Source organism: Nannospalax galili, unplaced genomic scaffold (assembly GCF_000622305.1).
Source record: "Nannospalax galili isolate Female #2095 unplaced genomic scaffold, S.galili_v1.0 scaffold1402, whole genome shotgun sequence".
Lineage (NCBI taxonomy): Eukaryota > Metazoa > Chordata > Mammalia > Rodentia > Spalacidae > Nannospalax > Nannospalax galili.
In genome coordinates, this window is record NW_008348453.1 from 45,463 (window position 1) to 68,335 (window position 22,873).

The 22,873-nt window shown below is 44.0% G+C and overlaps 1 protein-coding gene across 3 annotated transcripts in view; it reads left to right on the forward strand.

Moving 5' to 3' along the window:
- Cfap57 (cilia and flagella associated protein 57) overlaps nt 1–22,873 on the forward strand; it is an 82,951-nt gene that overhangs the window by 27,525 nt on the left and 32,553 nt on the right. For all 3 annotated transcript variants that reach the window (XM_017801182.2, XM_029569493.1, XM_029569494.1), the window contains exons 9-13: nt 526–639; nt 8,856–9,068; nt 10,963–11,136; nt 16,959–17,120; nt 22,200–22,355. In XM_017801182.2, the coding sequence (XP_017656671.1) occupies nt 526–639; nt 8,856–9,068; nt 10,963–11,136; nt 16,959–17,120; nt 22,200–22,355 (819 nt within the window). The remainder of the gene's footprint in view (nt 1–525; nt 640–8,855; nt 9,069–10,962; nt 11,137–16,958; nt 17,121–22,199; nt 22,356–22,873) is intronic.

The following is a 22,873-nucleotide window of genomic DNA, read 5'->3' on the forward strand; positions in this document are numbered from 1 at the left end:
AAAAGTACATAGTTCTAATGCTGCTTTTCAACATCCACCAAAGTAATTTCAATGAACCCGAAACCTTGTGGGATTCCATCTGTGACAGGTCTGCTCCATGAGGGAGTCTTAAATATTAAAGAGGAAGGGTAATCTTAGAATAATGGGCCCAGCTGGGAGGGTAAGAATGGAGATTGGGAGGAGCTGGGGAAACAGCATCAACAGTGAGATGCAGCTACAGCCCAGCAGACTTCCCCAGAGGTGACTTGGAGAAGCAAGACAGTTATTTTAAGAGTCACCTGCCCAGTGTAAAACAGTGCTTCCACAGACACACCAGGCCCTGTGACCGGAGCTGTGTAACGACTGGTGGGCACAGTGGCAGCAGCATCTTGGTGGAAGGAGCTACAGGATTTTGACAGTGTCTGTAGTATCAGCCAAATTTGAGCCCTGTTTTACCTTCCCCGACAGATAGCTCCCACCCGAACTCTTCTGGAAAAACAGCCTCCATTTAGAATGCTCACCTGCTTCCTTGCTCCCTCTCTGTAGTGTTCCTTTAGCAACGGAGGCCACCTGTTTGCTGCCGTCAATGGAAATGTAATTCACATTTTTACTACCACAAGCCTAGAGAATATCACAAACCTAAAAGGACACACAGGGAAGGTAAGCACGTGACCGGTGTCCAGGAAAACAAGGGGCACTGAGGTTTGCACTGTGCTGGTAACGGGATACGCAGAAGCAAAGATGGGATTCCTTTCCTGGTGATCTCCTGCTTGCTCTTACTGCTTCCTGTGCCTGCTTGAAGATGTGAGTGTTCAGCTTTCTGCTCTGGCTGCCTCCTGCCCTGTCTTCCCTGCCATGATGGGCTGTAAGCCAAAAATTCTTCCTTCTATAAGTGGCCGTGGGCCTGGTGTTTTATTACAGCAGCAGAAAAGTAGCTAATACAGTAGCCTGGAACATAGGTATCAGGCTGAAGCATAGAGCTGAGATTGGAGAGGTTTCCAGGGCCCCAACTATACTGACCCTTGTGGATCTTGTAAGTATTCTACACTTCATCCTCCTTGATCATTAAAATAAGTAAAAACTTTCAAGGAATCCACATTTTAAAAGATTAAAAGTAAAGGCTATGTTTTCAGATGGAAATGGAAAAAGGAGCTGCTGTGGCGTCTGCATGGCAATGGTAGCATCCGCATCCTGGCTGTATTAGATACTTTTACATGCTATGATAAAAGTAGGTCCTGGATGTTAAAGAAAGGTCATGTGAAGATCGAAAGCTGACTATTTGCTCTAGCAATTAACAAGTCACAGCAAGGAAAAGATTTTTTAAAAGCTGAAAGAGATAGCACAATAGGGAAAAGCCCATTTGCCACGCAAACCTGACCTGAGTTTGGATTCCCCAGAACCCATATAAAAGCTGGATGCAGTCATACAAGTGTCTGTGATTCCAGCCTACCCTTGGGGGTGGGTAGGAGGGAGACAGGAGAATCTCCAGAGCTTGAAGGCCAACTAGTTTGGGTTACACAACAGCGAAGAGATCTTGTCTCAAACAAAGTAGAAAAGTGAGGACCAGCACCTAAAGCTTGTCCTCAAATCTCCACATACATTCCATGCCACACACACTCCTACAACCCCACATAAAACAAGCACACACATGCATACACTCCCACATCACATGCATACAAAAGGTGGTGGGTGGAGGATTGAAAGTGCATAGGCTGTGTTACTGAGAGCTGCTGAGCTTCCCCAGCCTCCACTAAGTAGCTAGCCTTAGGTGATGGAAAGGCAGTGAGCACACTCAGTGATGCTGATGTTCTTTCTAGGACCATGCAGAACCTCACATCGCCAGAACAAAACACAGCCATTTGTTTCACTGCTTTCCAAGTGCTTATGACCTTAGTCTCTAATCAAGGATGTATGTCAGGACATGTCACATTTAAAAATGTAGAAAGGGTTGACCTAACGCCACGCATGTAGGGTAAAGTATAGTCTTAAATATGTATATTAGAAGTGAAGACCAGTGAAGATTAAGGATACAAGCAACTACCTCAAGAAGTTAAAACAAGAACAACAAATTAAAGTAAAAGGAAATGAAAGGAAGGCAATAATAGAGTTTTATGAAATAGAAAGCTAACATACAAAAGACCATCAGAACTGAAATTGAAATCTCAGACGGCATATTGACAAACCCTTCACATGAACGATCAAAGGGGAGAGAAAGAGTATACAAATAACCAACAGAAGAATCAAAAGGGGTTGTCCTGGGCTGGGACTATAGCTCAGTTGGTAGAGTGCTTGCCTAGCATGCATGATACCCTCAATTCTATCCCCAGCACTGCATAAAAGCTGATATGGTGGCCCATGTCTGGACTCAGAGGGTAGAGGCAGGAGGATCAGGAGTTCAAGGCCAGCCTGGGCTAGAGGCTTTATCACTAAAGGCTTTATAGACATTAAAAATCTCATAAGAAGATAGATTTTTTTATGGGCAGGTTTATACAAATAAATTTGAATATATAAATGAAACTGACAAAATATAGCACACGTACATAAAAATCGAATCTGTAACTAAAGACATTCTTGGAAAGAAAAACTCTAAGCCAAGATTATACTACTGGAGAAGCATATCAATATCTAAGTGGAAAAAATAACCCTAATCTTGAAAAACATTCCAGAAAACTGAAAAGGGAAAACTACTGCCCTGTGTTGTTCTATGAGGCAGCATCACTGTGATACCAAAACCCATCAAAGACACTACAAGAAAAGAAATAAGCCAGTCTTTCTCATTAACAAAGGTAGAAAAGTCCTAACTAAAACAATGAAATATAATAAAGGATTATAAAGGCCGGTTGTGGTGGCACATGCCTTTAATCCCAACACTCAGGAGGCAGAGGCAGGTGGATCTCAGTGAGTTCAAGGCCAGCCTGGTCTACATAGTGAGTTCCAGGCTGGCTGGGGCTACAGAGAGACCATGTCTCAAAAACACACACACACAAAAAAAAAAAAGATTACAAGCTTTGGCCAGTTCGTTTATTCAGCAGTGCTGTTTGCGATTTTTAAGTCAGTTAATGTACTTTACCATTACTTTGTTAAAATAGTAAGAGAGAAAAAAAAAGTCATAGGTCCATCTCTACAAATGTAGGTACAATAAAAACTGAAAATTACCAACTGGGCCAGTTGTACTGGTGCACACTTTTAATCCCATGAGAGAGAGGCAGGTGTGAATCTGAGGCCAGGTTACAAAGTAAGTTCTAGGTCAGCCAGGGATATATATTTACAAAAGTAAATAATAATAAAAGCTGGCATTTTTCTATGACTTTTTCCTCTTTATTTCATGTGTACATGTGTGTGCTATGTGGTGTATGTGCACAGGTGCCCATGGAGGCCAGAGAAGGCTGCTGAGTGTTGGGGGTGTGTGTGGGGGTGTGTGGTGTATGTGCATAGGTGCCTGTGGAGGCTAGAGAAGGATGCTGAGTATCTGGTGTGTGTGTGTGTGTGTGTGTGTGTGTGTGTGTGTGTGTGTGTGGTGTATGTGCACAGGTGCCTGTGAGGGCCAGAGAAGGATGCTGAGTGTCAGGTGTGTGTGGGGGGTGTAGGGTGTGTGTGTGTGTGTGTGTGTGTGGTGTATGTGCACAGGTACCCGTGGAGGCCAGAGAAGGATGATGAGTATTGGGTGTGGGTGTGGGTGTGGGTGTTGGTATGTGTGTACAGGCACCTGTGTAGGCCAGAGAAGGATGCTGAGTGTCCTGTTCTCTTACTCTCCACTTCTTTCTTTTGAGACAACGTCTCTCCCTGGCCCTGAAGCTAGGCTGCTGGCCAGGGAGCCTCAGCATTACCCCCGTCACTTTCCTCCCCACATCACTAGGGTTATAGGCTACATGGCCATGCCTGGCTTTTTACATAGGTGCTGAGATCTGAACTCAGTTCCTCATACTTGTGCAGCAAGCACTCTTACCCGATGAGCCAGCCCCATCTATGACTTTTTTTAACAATCTAGAAATAATGAGGAGCTTTGTAAATCTCATATGAGATATTTAAATAGACCTAGTACCATGTACTTGATCATGAAGTTATAAAGCATTTCCTCTGAGAAAGCATACACATGGTGCGTTCTGATAGCCTTTCACTGAGCCCTAACTAGTTTAATAAGGCAAGAAAATGGAACAAATAAAAATAAAATTACTACCGGCGACATGAATTTTAAAAAATGTTCAGATAAAGTGTCAAAATTAATGCATGCATCTAGGAATATTATTAGAAACAAGGTCACTGTCATTTTCTATAATAGCATTAAACAATTAAAATATATGATTTAAGAAGCAGAGATACAGTTGAGATGGGTGAAGAGATGACTGAAATGGGGAGAGTCATGGGGACACCCCACCAGGTACCCCTGAGTCAGGAGATGAGCTGCTTACACAAAAATTGAGAAAAGCAAACATATTCGTGATAATAGGAGCCAGGTCTCTCTCTGTTAGAGAACAGAGTTAAAGTATAGCAAGAACGGCTGGAATGAGTTTATACTGAATTGAAATTGGAGGTAGTAGTGTTAATTCATGGCTTGTAATATCTAGAGATAGGAGATACAGAAATAGACACAGGAGCAGGTTGTCTACACATTGAAAGAAGAATTCAGACCAATTCTGTACCATTTCTTTCCTGAAATAGAAATGTAACATATACCAAGTCTTTTTTGAGGCTGATAGTACCCTAATCCAAAAACCAGACAAAAATAATGCGAAAGAAGAATGGAAAACTACAGATCCATACCCTTCATGAACATGGACTCAGAAATCCTCAAAAACATTGTATCTAACAACATAGGAAAAGAACTTTGTATCATGACCAAGCAGGGTTCATTCAGGAATGCAAGGGTGGTTTGGCATCTGAAAACCACTGTATTAGCAGGCCAAACAAGAAAAACAGCTTCAAAAATAAGTGCTTCAGCTTCAAACATTATTTGACTTAGCTCCAGGATTTGAGCTGTCATGCGTACGTCCACTCCATCCTACCCTTTGTTATGTTATACATGTTTTTCCCAGCACCCACATGGCGACTACAAACTGTCCTTAACTCCAGTTCCAGGGGAATCCGAAGCCCTCTTCTGACCTCTGCGGCATTGCATGACATGGGTGCACTCACATACATGCAGGCAATACACTCATACACATAAAATAAAAATAATAAAATATATTTTTAAATTTTATTAGATTTATTTGTGGGAAGGGGGTGCATGCCACAGCACAAGTGTGGAGGTCAGAGGGCAGCTTATAACAGTCAGTTCTCTCTGCCATGTGTGTCCCAAGGATCAAACCCACATCATCAGGCTCAGCAGCAAGTGCTTTAACCTGCTGAGCCATCTTGCCAACCCTGTATTTTATTTTTATGTTACAAGTTCTATAATACATTGTTTAAATTACTACTTTATATACCTTTATTATACCTTTTAAAGAAGCTGAGAGAAAAAAATGAGAATGGGTATAAATTTATAAAGATTTTAGTATCAGCCTTCATTGTGTTAATAACAAAGATGTAATATGCAATCATATTGTTTCTTGATGACTTACGAAACTCTCTAATTTGTTCTGTTTGATATGAATTAATATTACTGTCTGAGGTCAACTACTTTTAGTCTAAAGAACTTCCTTTAGCATTTCTTGAAAGAAAGGCAGGTTGAGTGGTAGTTAATCTTACCAGTTTTTGTTTATCTGAGAATGTATTTATTTGCCTTCATGTTTCAAATACATACATTTAGTTTTATTAGACATAAGGTTACCCTTCTTTTGCTGTCAATACTTTAAACATACCTCCCACTGTCCTGTTGTCTCCTTTCTGATTTTCTGACCAGAAGCCAGATGATAATCTTCATGCAGTTTACTTGTATGGAAAAAACTGCTTTTCTCCCAACAGCTTCTAAGATTTTCTTATCTTTGGTTTTCAATATTGTAGCTTTGATATATCTGGATGTAAATTCAGGGTGTATTTCTCTTTACATGGAATTTATTGTAATAATATTGTGTGTGCATTGGATGTGTGTACATTAATGCTTTTCAACAAGTTTTACTGATTTCAGCATTTGTAATCTTACTATTATGTTTTACCTTTTCCTGACTCAATTTCTCTCCTCCTGCTACTCCCATTCCGCATTTGTAGGTTATTTGATGGTCTCCCACATTCTCTTGGACTCTGTTCTTAAATATCTCTCGCTTCTTCAGATTGCATAATTTCCATTAATCTGTTTTCAAGTTCACCAGTTCAAATCTACTCTCAAGCCCCTCTGGTGAATTTTTTTATTTTGGTAATTGTCTTTTTCTTTTTCTATTATTTTTTAATTTTTATTTTATTTGTATGCGTGTACTGCCTGCATGTAGGTAAGTGCACCTGTGTCATGCAATGCCCGTGGAGGTCAGAAGAAGATGTCGGATCCCCTGGGACTGGAGTTATGGACAGTTCTTAGCGGCCATGTAGGTGCTGGGAATTGAACCCAGGTCCTCTGCAAGAGCAGTCAGTGCTCTTAACCACTGACCTCTCTCTCCAGCCTGTAATTTCCCTTTTCAATCCCAGGGTTATCTGTAAAATTTTTTTAAAATAATGTTTATCTCCTTATTGTCATTGTCTATTAATGAGACTTGCCATCATAGCATCTTTTAATTATTCAAGCGTGGCTTCTTCTGCTTCTTTGAACATATCGTACCAGCTGCTATGCGGTCTTTGCCTGCTCCGTCTACCATCCAGCCTCCTTCAACAACACATTCCCATCTTCTTTTTGCTCACATTAATTTTTTTGTTTGTTAATTTGCTTTTTGTGTGTTTCCTAACTTTTTACTGGCTGGCTATTTTAAGCAAAATATAGGCAATATACTATGGCAATCCTGGATACTTATTCCCTCATGGAGGTGATGTGGTGGGTGAATTAGTTGACTGGATGGCTGCCTCTTTGCTTAATGATTTAGCTAAACTAATTCTGTGAAGCCCTTTCCCCAGGCAGCATGCAGCCATTAATATCTTTGATTAGATTTTTTTTCCTTCCTCTATTAGTTTTCTTTTGGGTGGATTTTAACCCAACTACCTGTGGGTGGCCTAAGGCACTTATTGATCACAGATTGTACATAAACCCTCTTCTCAGCTTAGATTTTTAGCCTTTACTAAGGCTGTGTAGCCGGCTTGGAAGGTATTGTCATTTAGGCAGTTACGGGTTTTTTTGTTGTTGTTTTTTTGCCCTGTGCTCAGCAGAGATGGGTATTTTGGACACCACCCCCCCAACCCCCACCCCTGGTTCTACCAGAGAAGCTGCAGCCTTCTTTGGGCACAGAGTCTTTCTCCTGGCTTCCCTGGGGATGCTCTTGAGTTGAAGGAGCTCACTGCTGGGTACTTAGCAGTTGTGGGTAAGACCCTTGAACCAGCGAGGCTTCAGCCCAAGCCAGCGGGTCTTCAAGTAGCTTAGGAGATGCTTTCATGCCTTCCCGCAGTGGGCTCCCATCGCTGCTGACACAGGACCTGTCAGTGTCTTAACTTTCTTTTTCCCATGTTCTCTCTACTAAAATTCTGCTACTCGACAATTTTTCTTAAGTCATAGAGTTATCAGCCTATCACGCCTTTCACTGAGATCGCCATTGTTTTAGACATGCCCATAAGCACAGATGTCTCTGGGTTCAGTACCAAATAAAGCCGACCCCTCGGTGCTGCGGAGCTCCCGTCTTAGCGCCTGAGTTTCCTCTGGGCACAGTTCCTTCCACTGTACCAGAACTAGGGGCAGGAACCTGCTTTTCCATCAGTGGCACCCCACACTGAGGGGAACCTTCAGGATAGGGGTGGGGTGAATGGGAGGCCCTGGTCTTCAGCTTGCCCCTCATAGTGGCAGCAGCAGCCAGGCACCATCGTTCTTAGCCTGCCTGGAACAGGCACTGTAGGACAGGTGGCCCATCCTCTTGGTGGCTGCTGCCCAGAGTGCACAGCAGTGAACTTCAGGGCTCAGGTGCTGCAGGCTCTTCTTACAGAGGCTGGGTGGATTTTCTCAGATGATTATTTCTCCATTGCCTCATGCCCTTCAAACAAGTTGCCAGAGGCTGTGATTGGGATGTGTATGTGCACACACATGTGCATGTGTGCATATGGAAGTCAGAGGGCAGCCTCTAGTGTCCTTCCTTGGGTGCTATCCACCAGTGTTTGTTTGTCTGTTTGCTTGTTGAGACAGGGTCTCTGACTAGCCTGGAACTCACCTAGTAGGCTAGGCTATGTTAGCCAGAAAGCACTAAGAAGTCACCTGTCCCTGCCTCCCCATTGCTGAGGTTACAAGCACATACCACCATGCCCAGCTACTTTTTATCATGTATCCTGGGAATTAAACTCAGGTCCTCATGTTGCAAAGCAAGCACTTTATCAACTGAGCTATCCTCTAGCCCTAAGTGGTTATTTTGATTGTTTTTACCAGTTAACTTACTTCATCGGGTACATCAGCCAGTGTCCTCTCTCTCCCATTCTAGAAGTCTACTTTCTGAGCTATGTTTGCAATTTCCTGTGAATATTTCAAAATCAAAAGGGTTTTCAAAGGATTCTGGAGGTAGTATGATCTGTGAAATGTTTGCTGCACAAGCATGAGAACCTGAGCTCAAGCCCTGGAACCCATGTTTTCTTAAAATGGGCATGATGGCCTACTTTTGTAATCACAGAAATGGGAAGGCTGGGATAGGTGGAAACCTGGGGCTCCCTGGCCTCAGCCTGCCCTACCTGGGGAGCTCCAGGGCAGTGAGAGACAGGTCCTCTACTGGGAAGGGACAATCTGCCTCAGTGTAGTGGAGCCCCCAGGCCTGCCCCCCGCCAGGTTGGGGTGTGTTTGCAATATGTGCATGCACCCTCTCAGCTGGGTATGTCTGTGACCCTTGCAGATTCGCTCAGTTGTATGGAACTCAGATGACAGCAAACTGATTTCTGCTGGCACAGATGGGGCCGTGTATGAGTGGAATCTGGCCACAGGAAAAAGAGAGACAGAGTGCGTGCTCAAGTCCTGTAGCTACAATTCCATCGCTGTCTCCCCTGATGCCAAAATTATCTTTGCTGTTGGATCAGATCAGACCCTCAAGGAGATTTCAGATTCTTTGGTGAGTTCATACCTGGCTTGTTCTGACTGTGGCACAGAGCTGCAGGAGACAGCCTCAGGTGTTCAAAAAGCAGCCATGGGAAGAGTGCCCCACTTCTTGGGATGGCACCTGCCTGTCTTCCTGTTGAGTCCCCTCAGTTTGTCACTTCATGAAATTCCTGCTCAGTGCCCCTCCTGACTGAATTATACTGTGGGGCCCCTTGCCCTTTCCAGTTATAACTCTGTCCATAACTTCCCATCTCTCTTCCACCATGGAAGTCAACAACATCTCTAACTCTCAGTCTTGGCTGTCAAGATGGCTCAGTGGGTAAAGACACTTGCCACAAAGCCTGATGACCTGAGTTTAATCCCTGGGCTCCACATAGTGGAAGGAGAGAACCAAAAGCTGTCCTCTGACCTTCACACACGTGCCATGGTATGTGTACCACAGCATGTGTGCACACACACATATGCACACATGCACACAACATAAATAATTAAGATGTAATTTAAAATTTTAAACCGCTTTTGCTCAGCTGGGGTAAAACCACAACTATAGCTAGCTACTGTCCCCCGACTTTGCCACTGTGAGCTTTTGGAATTCTTAACCTCCAAATTTTTAAAAGTACTACATTTGGCTCCGTGGGCATAAGGGCAGATATTCTCTTGATAGCCTGACCAGCTGGTGTGCCTGGACCCCAACAAACATTCAAAACATGTGTGGGTGGCTGTGTGGATGGGCCAATGCATACAGTCCCGGGTGAGAGAGTGAATGAGTTCTCTGATGGCATAGTTTTGCTTATGTGGTTGATATGGAAATGCTTCCTGAATAAATTCATGATCACCATCCTATTTTCACTATGAGATGCACCCAGCATTGCAGTCAGGAGCTGAGACGGCGCTGCCACTCCCAGGGTTAATGGATTGAGGCAAATTGCTTCCTGTCCGGGTGACTCATCTTCCATTATCTTTAAAACAGGCTTAACAGTGATGACCTCAGCATAGCTGTAACTTCCTCAGAGGGTTTCTGTGAAGACTGGATGAGTTACAACGTGTAAAGAATATAGAATAGTGCTTGGCACACACTGCTGTAGGGAGATTTCCAGTCATTGCATTATTCCCAACTCCTACAACTAACTGGTTCTTAGTCAAGAAACCAGGGCTGGAGACATAGCTCAGTGGATAAGAGGACTTTGTACAAACGTGAGGACCAGAGTTCAGCTCCCAGCATCCATGTAAAAAGCCAAGCGTGGCCCTGTACTTGTAGCCCCAGTGCTGGAGGGCAGTCCCAGAGAAATAAGATCACTGGGCTTGCTGGCCACGAACCTAACTCCATGTTCAGTGAAGAGATCCGGTTTCCAGGGAATAAGGCAGACGGTGATGGAGCAGGACACCCAGCGTCTTTCTCTGGTGTCCATGTGTGCATACAGGCACACACACAAGACTTAGGACTCTCCCAGGCTGTGGTGGCACACACCTTTAATTCCAGCATTGGGGATGTGGAAGTAGGCACAACTCTGTGAGTTCAAGGCTGGCCTGGTCTATCCTGCGAGTCCCAGGCCAGCCAGGGCTACATAGTGAGACCCTGCCTCAAAACGAATCAAAACAAACAACGAAAACCCCTTAGGCACTCTGAACTGGGGTGGTAGCTCAGTGGTGGAGAGCCTCCTTAAGCATGTGAGACCTGAGTTTCATTCCCAGCATCACAGTTATTTTTTAAAAGAAACAAAACCAAGAAATATTTAGTTTGTGCCATTTATGTGTTAGACTCCATAGCAAATACTATAAGGAATAGAAGAAAATATATTTAAAAAAAATACAGTCCCGCACCCCAAAGTTGCTATTGGAGGAGAGGAAGAGAATGATTCTGGAGACAGTTCAGCCCCTACCACTGAACAGAGCTGTCTGCGTTCCAGATCCTTCGAGAGATATCTGCATACGACGTCATCTACACGGCCATCACCATCTCACATTCCGGGCGCATGATGTTTGTGGGCACATCGATGGGAACCATCCGTACCATGAAGTACCCCCTACCCTTGCAGAAAGAATTCAATGAATACCAGGCTCACGCTGGTCCCATCACCAAGGTAAGAGGGACCCTCCCCTCCAGGGCTCAGTCCCGGTCTGGCCTCACAGACCTTCCCCCCCTCCAACCTCCCATGTTGTTTCTGTCTCCTTACTCCTCTCGTTTATCCATTAAGCACCTGTTGACTATTCATAACCATTGTTTAAACCATTTCTAGGAATTTATCCTAGGAAATAATCAGATAGATGTAAAGATCATTTGACCCAAAATTACACCCAATAAAGGGCCACTGGATGGAGGCTGTGGGTGTCCAGTGAAGTCACTATGGCATCTCCCAGGTGTGGTGAGTTTTGCCTGTTAATGTCCCTTAGATGCCCACTTCTCCTGGACAAAAGGGAGTCATATCCCAAGAGATTAGCCCCTACCACTCCCCGAGGAGATAAAGGCCTCCCTGGGAACAGTAACATAAGCATACCTTTGTGAATACACCTATTCACTCTTCTCATGAGATAATGTCTGTACTTAAAATGATTAAAATCATAATGGAGGAAAAGGGAAAGAAATGCTAAAATGAGAAAGCAGCCTAAGTGTCCATCAACAGATGGTAACCAAAATGTTTTATGCACATATATAGAGTAATATTCAGTCTTAAAAGGGAAAGGAATTCTGCACTATAACATTAAGAACACTGTGCTAAATGAAATAAACCAATCCCAAACAGACAAAATGCAATGCGATTCTACTTTCATAAGATACTTAACTGTAGGACAAATAGGCTCAACGGTTTGAGTCCCACTATGGGAACAGGACTCTTTCAGGACTTTTTCAACTTTTCTAGATCTTCAGGTTTGATGACATAGGGCTTCTGACTCTCAGAGAGCCAGAGAAGACGGTGATTCCAAATCTACAGGATCTCCATCCTAGATTTACTGCTAGGGCCTAGGTCCTCCCCCCTCCCCCCTTGGTTTGTCAGCTTCGGAGGCCTTTGGGTCCTTTCTGCTTCCCATCATTGCCCAATATCATTCGGCTCTTCTATTACCTCAGGGGCTTGAGAGTGTGGAACAGGGAATTAGGTTTGTGTCCATCTGTCACTCACTCAAACTGATCAATTCATGCTTTTAAAAGAAGACACTTAAGAGTAGTCAAAAATCACACAGATAGAAAGAACAATGGCTGCCATGGGCTGGGGCCAGAGCAAAGAACTAGCATTCAATTTGTGTAATTTTAGAGGACAAAAGAATTGTGGACATAAGTGGTGGTGATAGTTACACAGCATAAAAACGTATTCACATGAACTGTACACCACAGAAAGGTTATGGTGATGAAGTTTACACTCCGTGTATTTTGCCACAATAAAAAATAATAATTTTCTGGCCGGGCATGGTGGCGCACTCCTTTAATCCCAGCACCTGGGAGGCAGAGGCAGGTGGATTTCTGTGAGTTCGAGGCCAGCATGGTCTCCATGGTGAATCCAGGACAGCTGGGGCTACAAGGAGACCCGGTCTCAAAACAAAAACAAACAAACAAAAATAATGTTCTGGCATGAAAAATAGTTGCCAATAAATCTGAGCCAATAGAAAAATGTTATTCACAGGAATAAAAAAAAGTGTGTCTGTGTTTACACAGACCCCTGAAAATCAGACCCTGAGGGATAGGTGTCTTCTTCCTTTCATTTGAGACTGAATGACATGAATGCATGAGATTTTTAATTATAACCCAGATTCTATGTTGGCTTACCTTTAGGCACTCTCCTCATTAAGAAAGGATTTTTTATTATAAAATGACAGACTTCTGTACTGAGCCTGGACATTGGGTCCAAAGCAAATTGCTGCAATATAGTCCTCCTTTTCCCTTCAGATCTATTAAGTTTTGTGACTAAGATCATTTTTATTATAGAAACAATGCATATTTATGTTCGAAGTAGCACCATCATTAATCTGTTGATGCCACCTACCTTCTAATACATATTATATAAGTGTCTGAAGTGAAGATTATATGGTCACTCTTTTGTAACCTGCTTCCTAAAAATTTAACACTAATGAAAGAATTTTTCTATACAATTGAATATGCCTCAAAATCATTGTTTCAGGGGCTAAAGAGATGGCTGTACAGTTAAGAAGGCATACTGCTCTTGTAGAGGACCCAAGTTCCGATCCCAGCACTCACGTCAGGCAGCTCACAACTGCCTATAACTCCAGCTTCTACAGTCCAGTACCCCCTCTGGCCCCTACAGGGGCCAGACACACGCTTATGCATAATTTAAAGCATAAAAATAAATCCTTTAAGCTGGGCGTGGTGGCGCACGCCTTTAGTCCCAGCACTCGGGAGGCCGAGGCAAGCGGATCTCTGTGAGTTCAAGCCCAGCCTGGTCTACATAGTGAGTTCAGGTCAGCTGGGACTACAGGGAGACCTTGTCTCAAAAAGACAAAAAAAAATCCTTTTCAAAAGCATGCTTTTAGTAGCTATATAAATATTTTCTCATATGGTAGAGTATAACATTAATTTCTCTCTTTTAATAGGGCATTTAAATTATCTGGTGGCTAATAACAAATACCCTAGACTGTAGTTTTCGTGTGTGCCTCTGACTGTTTTCTAAGGCTAACTTCCTGACTGAGATGAAACTCCTGAGTGAAAGCATATTGTCTTTCTTAAAGCTCTTGACACATACCACTGATTAGGGGAAAACATTTTCCATCATCAACTCTTTTGTCTTCTCTTTTTATTTTGAAACAATTATAGAGTCAAAGGAGATTTTAAAGATAGCAAAGAATTTCTATGGCTCTTTCTCCTACTTTCCCCCAATAGCTGTATCTTATGTAACTTCAGTATAGAACCAGAAAACTGGTATTGGTGTGCTGAGCATGAGGCCTGTGTCATCTTTTCATGAGCGGAGCTTGTATGACCACAGCCACCAAAACTGCTTTCACACGACCCTTTTGTAGTTACAACCACTGTCCCAAATCCCTGTCAGCCATTCATGTCTATCACCATGTCATTCTGGGAATTTTATATAAATGGAGTCATACAATATGTGACCTGTGGGAGTCTTTTCTCACTCCACGAAACATTCTTTATGTCTGTCCGAGTTAATTTGCTTAATAGTTTAGTTCGTTCCTTTCACTGCTGAGTTATGTGTCCTGGTCAATGAACCACAGGTGGTTTTACCACCACTCCATTGCAGGATATTTTTTATGTTTTCCAACTTGGGGCTATTGTAAATAAAGCTGCTATGAACAATCTTGTATAGGTTTTTGTATGGATTTAAGTTTTGATTTCTCTGGGATAAGTGCCAGGAGTACAATTTCTGACTCATATTGTAAGTGGAAGTTCAAGGGTTTTTAACATTTTATTTTTTCTGTGTGTATGAGTGTTTTGCCTGCATGTATGTAAGTGTACCACATACATGCCTGGTGCCAGCAGAGGCCAGAAGAGGGTGCTGGACCCCCTGGAACTGGAGTTAAGAACAGGTGTTAGCCACCATGTGGGTGCTGAGAACTAAACCCAGGTCCTCTGGAAGAACATTAAGTGTTCTTTAACCACTGAGCCATCCCTCCAGCCCCAAAGTTCAAGGTTTTATTTGTTATTTTTATTTTATGTGTATGAGTGTATTGCCTACATCTATGTAAATGCACCTGTGTTGGGCAATGCCCTCAGAGAACAGAAGAGGGCATCAGATCCCCTGGAGCTGGATTTATGGATGGTTTTTAGCTGCCATGTGGGTGCTGGGAACTGAACCCAGGTCCTCTGAAGGAGCAGCCAGCTCTCTTAACCACTGAGCATCTCTCCAGCCACCAAAGTTCAAGTTTTTAAGAAACTGCCAAACTATTCTTTGGAGTGGCTATAGCAGTTTACATTCCTGCTGGCAGTGTCTCCGAGACCTGGTTGCCCTTTGTTATAGCCAGCACCTTACTATTGGCATTGGTCTGTGTTTCAGTTGTTCTTAGAAATGTGTAGTGCTTTCTTTTTTTAATACTATCATTTATTATTTTATGTGCATGAGTGTATTGCCTGCATGTATGTGAGTACATCTGTGTCATGCAATGCCACGGAGGTTGGAAGAGGGCTTCAGCTTCCCCTGGAACTGGAGTTAAGGATGGTTCGTAGCCACCATGTGGGTGCTGGGAATCGAACCCAGGTCCTCTGAAAGAACAGTCAGTGCTCTTAACCACTGAGCCATCTGTCCAGCCCCAGTGTAGTGCTTTCTTACTGTGGTCTTACTTTGTATCTCTGTAATAGCTAATACTATTGAATATCTTTGTTTTGTGGGTGACTTTTCCAACATACACAAGTCTACTCATTCCAGAAAGGGAACCCATGACAGACCAACTGCACCAAAGTCCAACTTGGTGAGTCATTGAATTTAATGAGGTTACTAACAGGACTGTGGGTAAAGGGTGACTTATAGGAAGAGGGATGACTCAAAAGCAGCAGCATCTCCAAAAAGCACCCCAAACACAGGTGACAACTCACAAAAGCTGCAACCCTCAAACTCTCTGCAAAACTTGCAGGCAGCTCGACGGTCCTGGACCCTCCTCTCACAGCTAGGCTGGTCAGAGTCTCCTCCCCTGTAGTTACTACTGCTTCTACAACCCTGGGGAAGGGACCTTCCCAGACATAGGTTTATTTCTCATGAGCACCCCTCTTCGCCCCTGGAAGGAATGTTTCTTTTCCAGGTGAACTGCTGTACAACAGTCTTTTCATGCACATGCTTCTCAGCTCTGTCGCCTACACCTATGTTCAGTGAAATGTCTTCCTGTCTTTTTGCCCACTTTGGATTGTCAGGACTTTTTCACTGTTGAGATTTGAGAGTTCTTTATACATTCCAGATCACAGTATTCACTCAAGATTCCAAATGGAATGTAGGCTAGATCGCCTTCTTTTATTCATTCACAGAAAGAATTCTGTGAGCCCTCTCTCTGGTTCTTACTAGGACCAAGTCTACCTTGTTGTGAGGCTGTGTCTGAGACAGCTAGGTCATCCTCAGTCTTACGGGGTTAGAAAACATACCAGAAAACTGATAGTTACAAGAAATAGGCCAATCTTCAAGGAGACAGGAAGTCAGGAAACCAGCTCAGCCTTCAAGACTCTGCAGATCACAGAGATATGAATAAGCCAAAGCTTAGGAAAATAAAATCATTAAAATCAAATTCACTGAGGCAGGGTAATGACCTGCTCTGTTCCAAAACTCAATTAGGTACTATTTCAGGTGATAAGATGCAAATTCCAGGTGGCTAGAGACAAAAACATACATAAAGTAGTCAGGAAAGTCACCCAGAGCTACCTTTACTTCATTAGCACAATCAAAATCACACCACAAGCAGAGACTTAAAATATAATGAGGCTTACATGGCATGCAGAGGCATGATGAAGAAGAGCGCAGGCTTAACCAAAACGCCACCTCCACCGTGCTGGCATCAAGAAACCCAGTCCCCGAGTACTCAGTAGATGCTCAAGAGTGAAGCTATTGCTTGGATGGTACTTTAGCAGGTGCATCACATCCATCTAACAAAATAATTGCACTAGGGCCTATATCCTCCCCTGCCACAGGGCGTTAAACCCCCACCCTATGCTCTGTTAACAAGCCCAATAAACTCGTTAGGGTTCCCCTCCCCCAAAAGAGTAAGCTCTTTATTCCTTTGCTTTGAGTGAGTTTGGGATTTTCTCTCCCCACACGCTGGCTCCTTCATACTCAAGTGTAGGAAAAGAGACTTGTTCCTGCACCAAGGCTTGTGTCGGAAGCATTCTTCTGGTAGAGAGCACAAAGCTCCATAGATACAGCAAAGTGTGTGTGTTGCGTGGACAGAGGCCTTGTGCAGTGACAGGCTCCTCCCAGAGCATCCATGGCCCCAGAAAGCTTTCTCTCCATGTCCTTTTCCTCCACAGATACTGCTCACCTTTGATGACCAGTTCCTACTGACTGTCGCTGAAGATGGCTGCCTGTTTACCTGGAAGGTTTTTGATAAGGATGGTCGGGGAATCAAACGAGAGAGAGAGGTGGGCTTCGCTGAAGAGGTGCTCGTGACTAAAACAGACATGGAAGAGAAGGTAAGAACCAGCGACACAGACCTTCCTTACCAGACTGCTTCAGAAAGCTCGGGCCAGTGTCCGAGGTCCCTGCAGGCCTGGCTGCACCCACGCCCAGTGCAAGCTCCACAGTTCCCTGAACCCTCCATCCACACCAGCCCAGCCGTCCTGCTTGTTGCCTTCACCTCTGCTTCCAGCCTTCACACTGCCTGTCTTTCTACCAGTGATACCCTGTCTTACTCTGTGTTCTTTAATCCTGGGATCCTGCTTTCCTCTTGCTGCTATTTTAGGGTGGGAACCATGGCATATAATTCTCTTGTGTGATTGGTAACTTTGAGCTAGGCACATGGATACTGATCAGTACATACTTACAAAACCAAGATAACGAGCCAAATATACAAGTTGTATCTGTGAAACAATCTCTAGCAAATTGAATCTACTTTTTTATATATTTTATTTATTATTTTTATTTTATGTGTATGAGTGTATTGACTGCATGTGTATGTGAGTTCACCCATGTCATGCAATGCCACAGAGGTCAGAAGAGGGCTTTGGATTCCCCTGGAACGGGAGTTAAGGATGGTTCGTAACCGCCATGTGGGTGCTGGGAATAGAACCCAGGTCCTCTGCAAAAGCAGTCGGTGCTCTTAACCGCTGAGCTATCTCTCCAGCCCCAAATCTTCTTTTCTTTTAATTTTTAATATTTTTAAAAATTTTTCATACAATATAATTTAATGGTATTTAGATCCCTTCCTATTCACCTCCCCTGCCCAATTCGATGTACTCTGTTATGTATCTAAGAAGGCCTATAGAGTCTTAATTTGTGTTCCCAAATGTCCTTCAGTGTAGATCCACTCACTGGAGCCTGGTTAACCTACCAAGAGTCCCATCCCTGTAAGAGACTGTCTCTTGTCCTCCTAGAAGCCATGAGTTGCCAAAAGTTCCTTAGGTTGGGTTGAGATTTCTAAAAAAAAAAAAGAGCTGGGGAGATGTCTTGGTCAGTAAACTGCCTACCTTGTAAGCATGAAGACCTGAGTTTGGACACCCAGCACCCACATGAACGCTGGACACAGCACCTGGAGCTGGCGGTGGGAGGAAACTGGAGGATCCCTAGAACTCACTGGCAAACTAGCCTAGCTGAGTTGATGAGGTTCAGGTTCAGTGAGACACCTTGTCTAAAAAAATAGTCTGGAGAGCAACTGAGGAAGATGCCCAGTGTCAGCCTGTAGCCTCCACACTCATACACATATGCACACACACACCTATACACATATGTGCACACCCTCATACACATGTTCTAGCCAGCCTGGGCTACATAGTGATACCCTGTCTTAAAAAAAAAAAAAAAGAATTTAGAAAGCATTTCTGTCAGCCATACCCACATCTCTGAATAATAAAACCATAGAGTAAGAATAACCAGTCAGGAGTGGTGGTGTACGCCTTTAATCCCAGTCATCAGGAGGCAGGGGCAGGCAAATCTCTGTGAGATTGAAGCCAGTGTAGACTACATAGTGAGCTCCAAGACAACTGGGGCTACAGGGAGACCCTGTCTCAAACAAACGAACAAACAAACAAACAAACAAAGAATATCCAGCATTTGCCATGAAGCAGGCTATGTGCCGGCTACATAGTATTTCCCACTGATCTCCCAATACCTCTGTGAAGAAGGTTAGTTATATTGTTCTCGCCAAGTTTCAAGGAACTCATTCGAAGAGGTTTAGTGTTGGGACAAAGTCACTGTGCTAGTAAATAGTAGGGCCAGAATTCAAGTCTAGATTTAACTTGGAGACCAAACCCAGTCCTCTTTCCTGTTCATTCAGTGAGAGTCTCACAAAGCGTTTTGCTGAAATCTGAGTGCTAGTTCCGGATAAAGTTCCCTAAGGATGAAGCTGCAATCTGAATGCTGGGACCCCAGAGAATTCCCAAACTACACATTCATTGCCGCTCAGGAAGAATCTGAGTGTGCTTTATTGAATATCATAGATGCATGTGCTTTGAAAGGACAGGCATGGGCCCTGTGATCGGGAAGCTCACAGTCAAGGGAGGGAGACAATAAAGCTATCAGAACAGCAACACAGAAGCAGCCACAAGACGGGAAGACATGCCCCTGCTGTTTCCTGGGATCCCTCCTAGAGCACCCTAGAATGTTCTTATGACAGGCGAAGAGGGACGGAGAGCCTAACTTCCCCTTCCTTCTCTGAATTCTTTTCCTTCTTCCAATAGGGACGCCAAATAGGAGACATTAGGACACGCTGAGGGTCTGACTATCTGGGCTGACTCTGACCCTGACCACAGCCCCGCCTAGTGTTTGTGTGGCCCTCTTTCAGACCCTCCCTCTTCTCCTGCCTAGTGAAAGTGTGGCCCTCTCTCCACCCTCCGTCTTCCCCCAGCTTCCATAAGGGCCAAGATGAGTCTCTGAAACCTCTCTCCGCACCTCCCAGGCTTTCTCCCTGCCTCCTTTACCTGTCCCCCAAGCCATAGTCCACAATCTCCTAATTCCAGTGCTTTCGTTTTTTATGACATTCTGTGTGTTAGCCCAGGTTTACCCACTCATTCAGTCATCTGCCATCAACAGAAGAATCTGCTGTGTGCCTAATGTTATACTGAGTCCAGAACTTCAGAGATAAAAGGCACAGAGGGTTCCTTAGCTTGTAGCCTGAGTGGGGGGGACAGGCAAATAACTTAGGAACTAAGCATGCGGTGGGTATTCTGAAAGAATGCTGCCCTGGGAAACACAGGGGAGAACTCCGACTCAGGCCAGGTTGCATCAGAGGAAGCAAGCCCTGACCAGAGCCTTGCAGAACAAATGGAAAATGCCCTTCCACACTGAGCAGTGATGCTCCTAGTAGCTGAGCTGGAGAGGAGACTGTGTTCCAGAGAAGAAAGGTGGACAGACTCAGAGACATCATAAGGGCCTTTTACATGGTTGAGCCTGGAAACTGTTAAGAAGAACCCACAGATACTGAGTTAGGAAGTATCTTGACAAAATCCCGGTCTTGGAAAGATTACTCTGCAGCAACGTGGAGATGGAATAAGGAAGGCTGATGAGAAAGTACCTCAACGTCACATGTCCGAACCACTCCCAGCAGTAAATACACCCTGGTCACCTGATGAATATTCATCAGTGTCTACTGGTGTTGCTGGTTCTTTTCGAGGCTCAGGGGATAGAATAGTGATGCCAGGGGCTAGAGAGATGGTTCCGTGGTTAAGAGTATTGACTGCTCTTGCAGAGGACCAGTGTTCGATTCCCAGCACCCACATGGTGGCTAACAAGTGTCTGTAACTCCAGTTCCAGGGAATCTGACATCCTCTTCTGACCTCCATAGGCACTGCACAACATGGGTGCACCTACCTACATGCAGGGAATACACTCATACACATAAAATAAAAATAATAAATAAAAAATTTTTTTAAGAAAAGGAGAAGAATGAAGCCAGACAAGCCACGCCCAGTCCTCCCTCCCGGGAGAGTCCCAGTCTCTGTGCAACCTTTCTAGTACTTCATGTTCCCTTCCCCCACCTCAGCTCAAGCCCCTACCTCTTCTCACCTGAACTTAGCTAATCGCCTTACCTTAGCTCATCTCTAACGTATTCCATGCTGCACACAGCCATCAGACAAGTCATTGTAATACCAAAGCCAGCATAATGAGGTTAGATGAGGACTTTGGAGGCCCACTAGTATCAAATCCACATCTCCTATTTGATCTACAAAGACTCTGATAGTCTCCCAATCTCAGAGTCCTCTCCCTCCCATTGGTACCAAACTACATGGGGACCCTGACTGGGCTCCCTCGTCTCAGGCCCTCACACATGCTACAGCCATGCTAGTGTAATGCAGAAGAAAATATAGCCCTTCCATGTCAAGTTGCTCATAGAAGGAAAAGAAACGACCGGCAAAGATAAGGTAGGGTGCATGGGGTGTCATCAAGGTGATCAGGAGGAAAGCACCATGTCCTCACCCACTCTTCATTTAGCTTCGACTCTTCAGGAAATGAGGACTGTCTATATTATGCTTTCAGAAAAATCTCGACATAATTAATGGAAGGAAAAAAGCCTAGACTTTGGAGCCCAGCAGAAGAGTCAGGATCTAATAAATAGCAGAGGCTCCAGCACGGGCATGAACAACATGAATGAACAGGGACAGTCACCATGCCAAGAACCACAGTTGCGTTTAGGGCTTTGGGCACTTAATACAACTTGTAATTATTTGTTTACTTGGCTGCCTCATTATCATGATTCCACATTAGGGCTAGGCTATATATCTCAGTGTAGAACACTTGCCTAACACGTATGAGGCCCATAAGTATCTTCTGGATGTCTGCTACATATTAGACATTGTCCTGGACACTTGGGTTATAACAGAGAACAAAACTAACAAAGAGATCAGCCTTTGGGAGCTTAAATGCTAATGGAAGAGACTAGAGAGATGGCTTAGCAGGTAATAGTTCTGGCTGCCCTTGCAGAGGACCTGGGTTGGGTTCCTAGCTCCCACATGAGAGCTAACAACCATCCATAACGCCAATTCTAAGGGCTCCAACGCCCTCTTCTGGGCATTGCACACATGTAGTACACTTATATACATGCAGGCAAAACACTCTTACACATAAATTTTTTAATTGATTAATTTTCAAAAACTAAAAAAATTCTAATGGAGGAAAGGATAATAAACAAATAATAAGCAAATCATTTGCCAATTACCAAGTGCCAAGATCTAAGGAAATAACAAAAAGTAGAGCAGAGGGTGGGATTGGAAGGGGAGGTCGAGAGAGCAGTGCTGGGAATGGAAGGGGAGCGTAGCAGGATTAATAGTGGGGTCCAAGGCCTCACCCAGCAGGTAACATCTAAGCCAATTTGAAGGAGACGTGAGAACTGTTAGCACGCAGTGGAGCCCACTGAACACATGTTGTAAAGATAGAGGAGGAAGCTCTTATGTCCCCTCATGTCACTTGTGTGTTATATGAAAAGAAGATGGTAGGTCCCAGTTGAGACCCACTGTGTTTGAAGCTAGGCAAAGCTGCAGGTCACAGGTCAAGGCCACAGATTTAAGTAACGCAGTTCACACCACTGTGTACATTCAAGATTCTGTGTCCTTCTCCCAAAGGCGCAGGTTATGTTGGAGCTGAAGATGCGTGTGGAAGAACTGAAAATGGAGAATGAGTATCAGCTTCGGCTAAAGGATATGAACTACTCTGAGAAGATTAAGGAGCTAACAGACAAGTTCACCCAGGAAATGGAGTCCTTACAAACAAAAAACCAGGTCTGTGTGAGAGCCTGAACCTGGAGCCTTTCCATCTGCTGAACGTGGGGCTGGTTGCACGGCCCAAGAAGATGGAGGGTAACATTCGGTTGTAAAGCACAGCTGGTGTCAGAAAGGTGCAGAAGGGACAGTGCGGGGAAAGGCAGAGTCTAAAGCTTCCCACGGTGAATGGTATTGACCAGGTAAAACAAAGTGCACGGGGAAGAGATGGCGCAGTTATCTCTGGGAAGCTGGAATCATGGACCATTGGAATTTTATCTCACACTCTTTACATAATTTCCAAATTTCCTACAATGAGAATTTACTATTTTGTGACCAGGAAAACATTTTTAATTTTATTTTTAATATAATTTTTTGAGAATTTTAAAACAAAGTGCACGGGGAAGAGATGGCGCAGTTATCTCTGGGAAGCTGGAATCATGGACCATTGGAATTTTATCTCACACTCTTTACATAATTTCCAAATTTCCTACAATGAGAATTTACTATTTTGTGACCAGGAAAACATTTTTAATTTT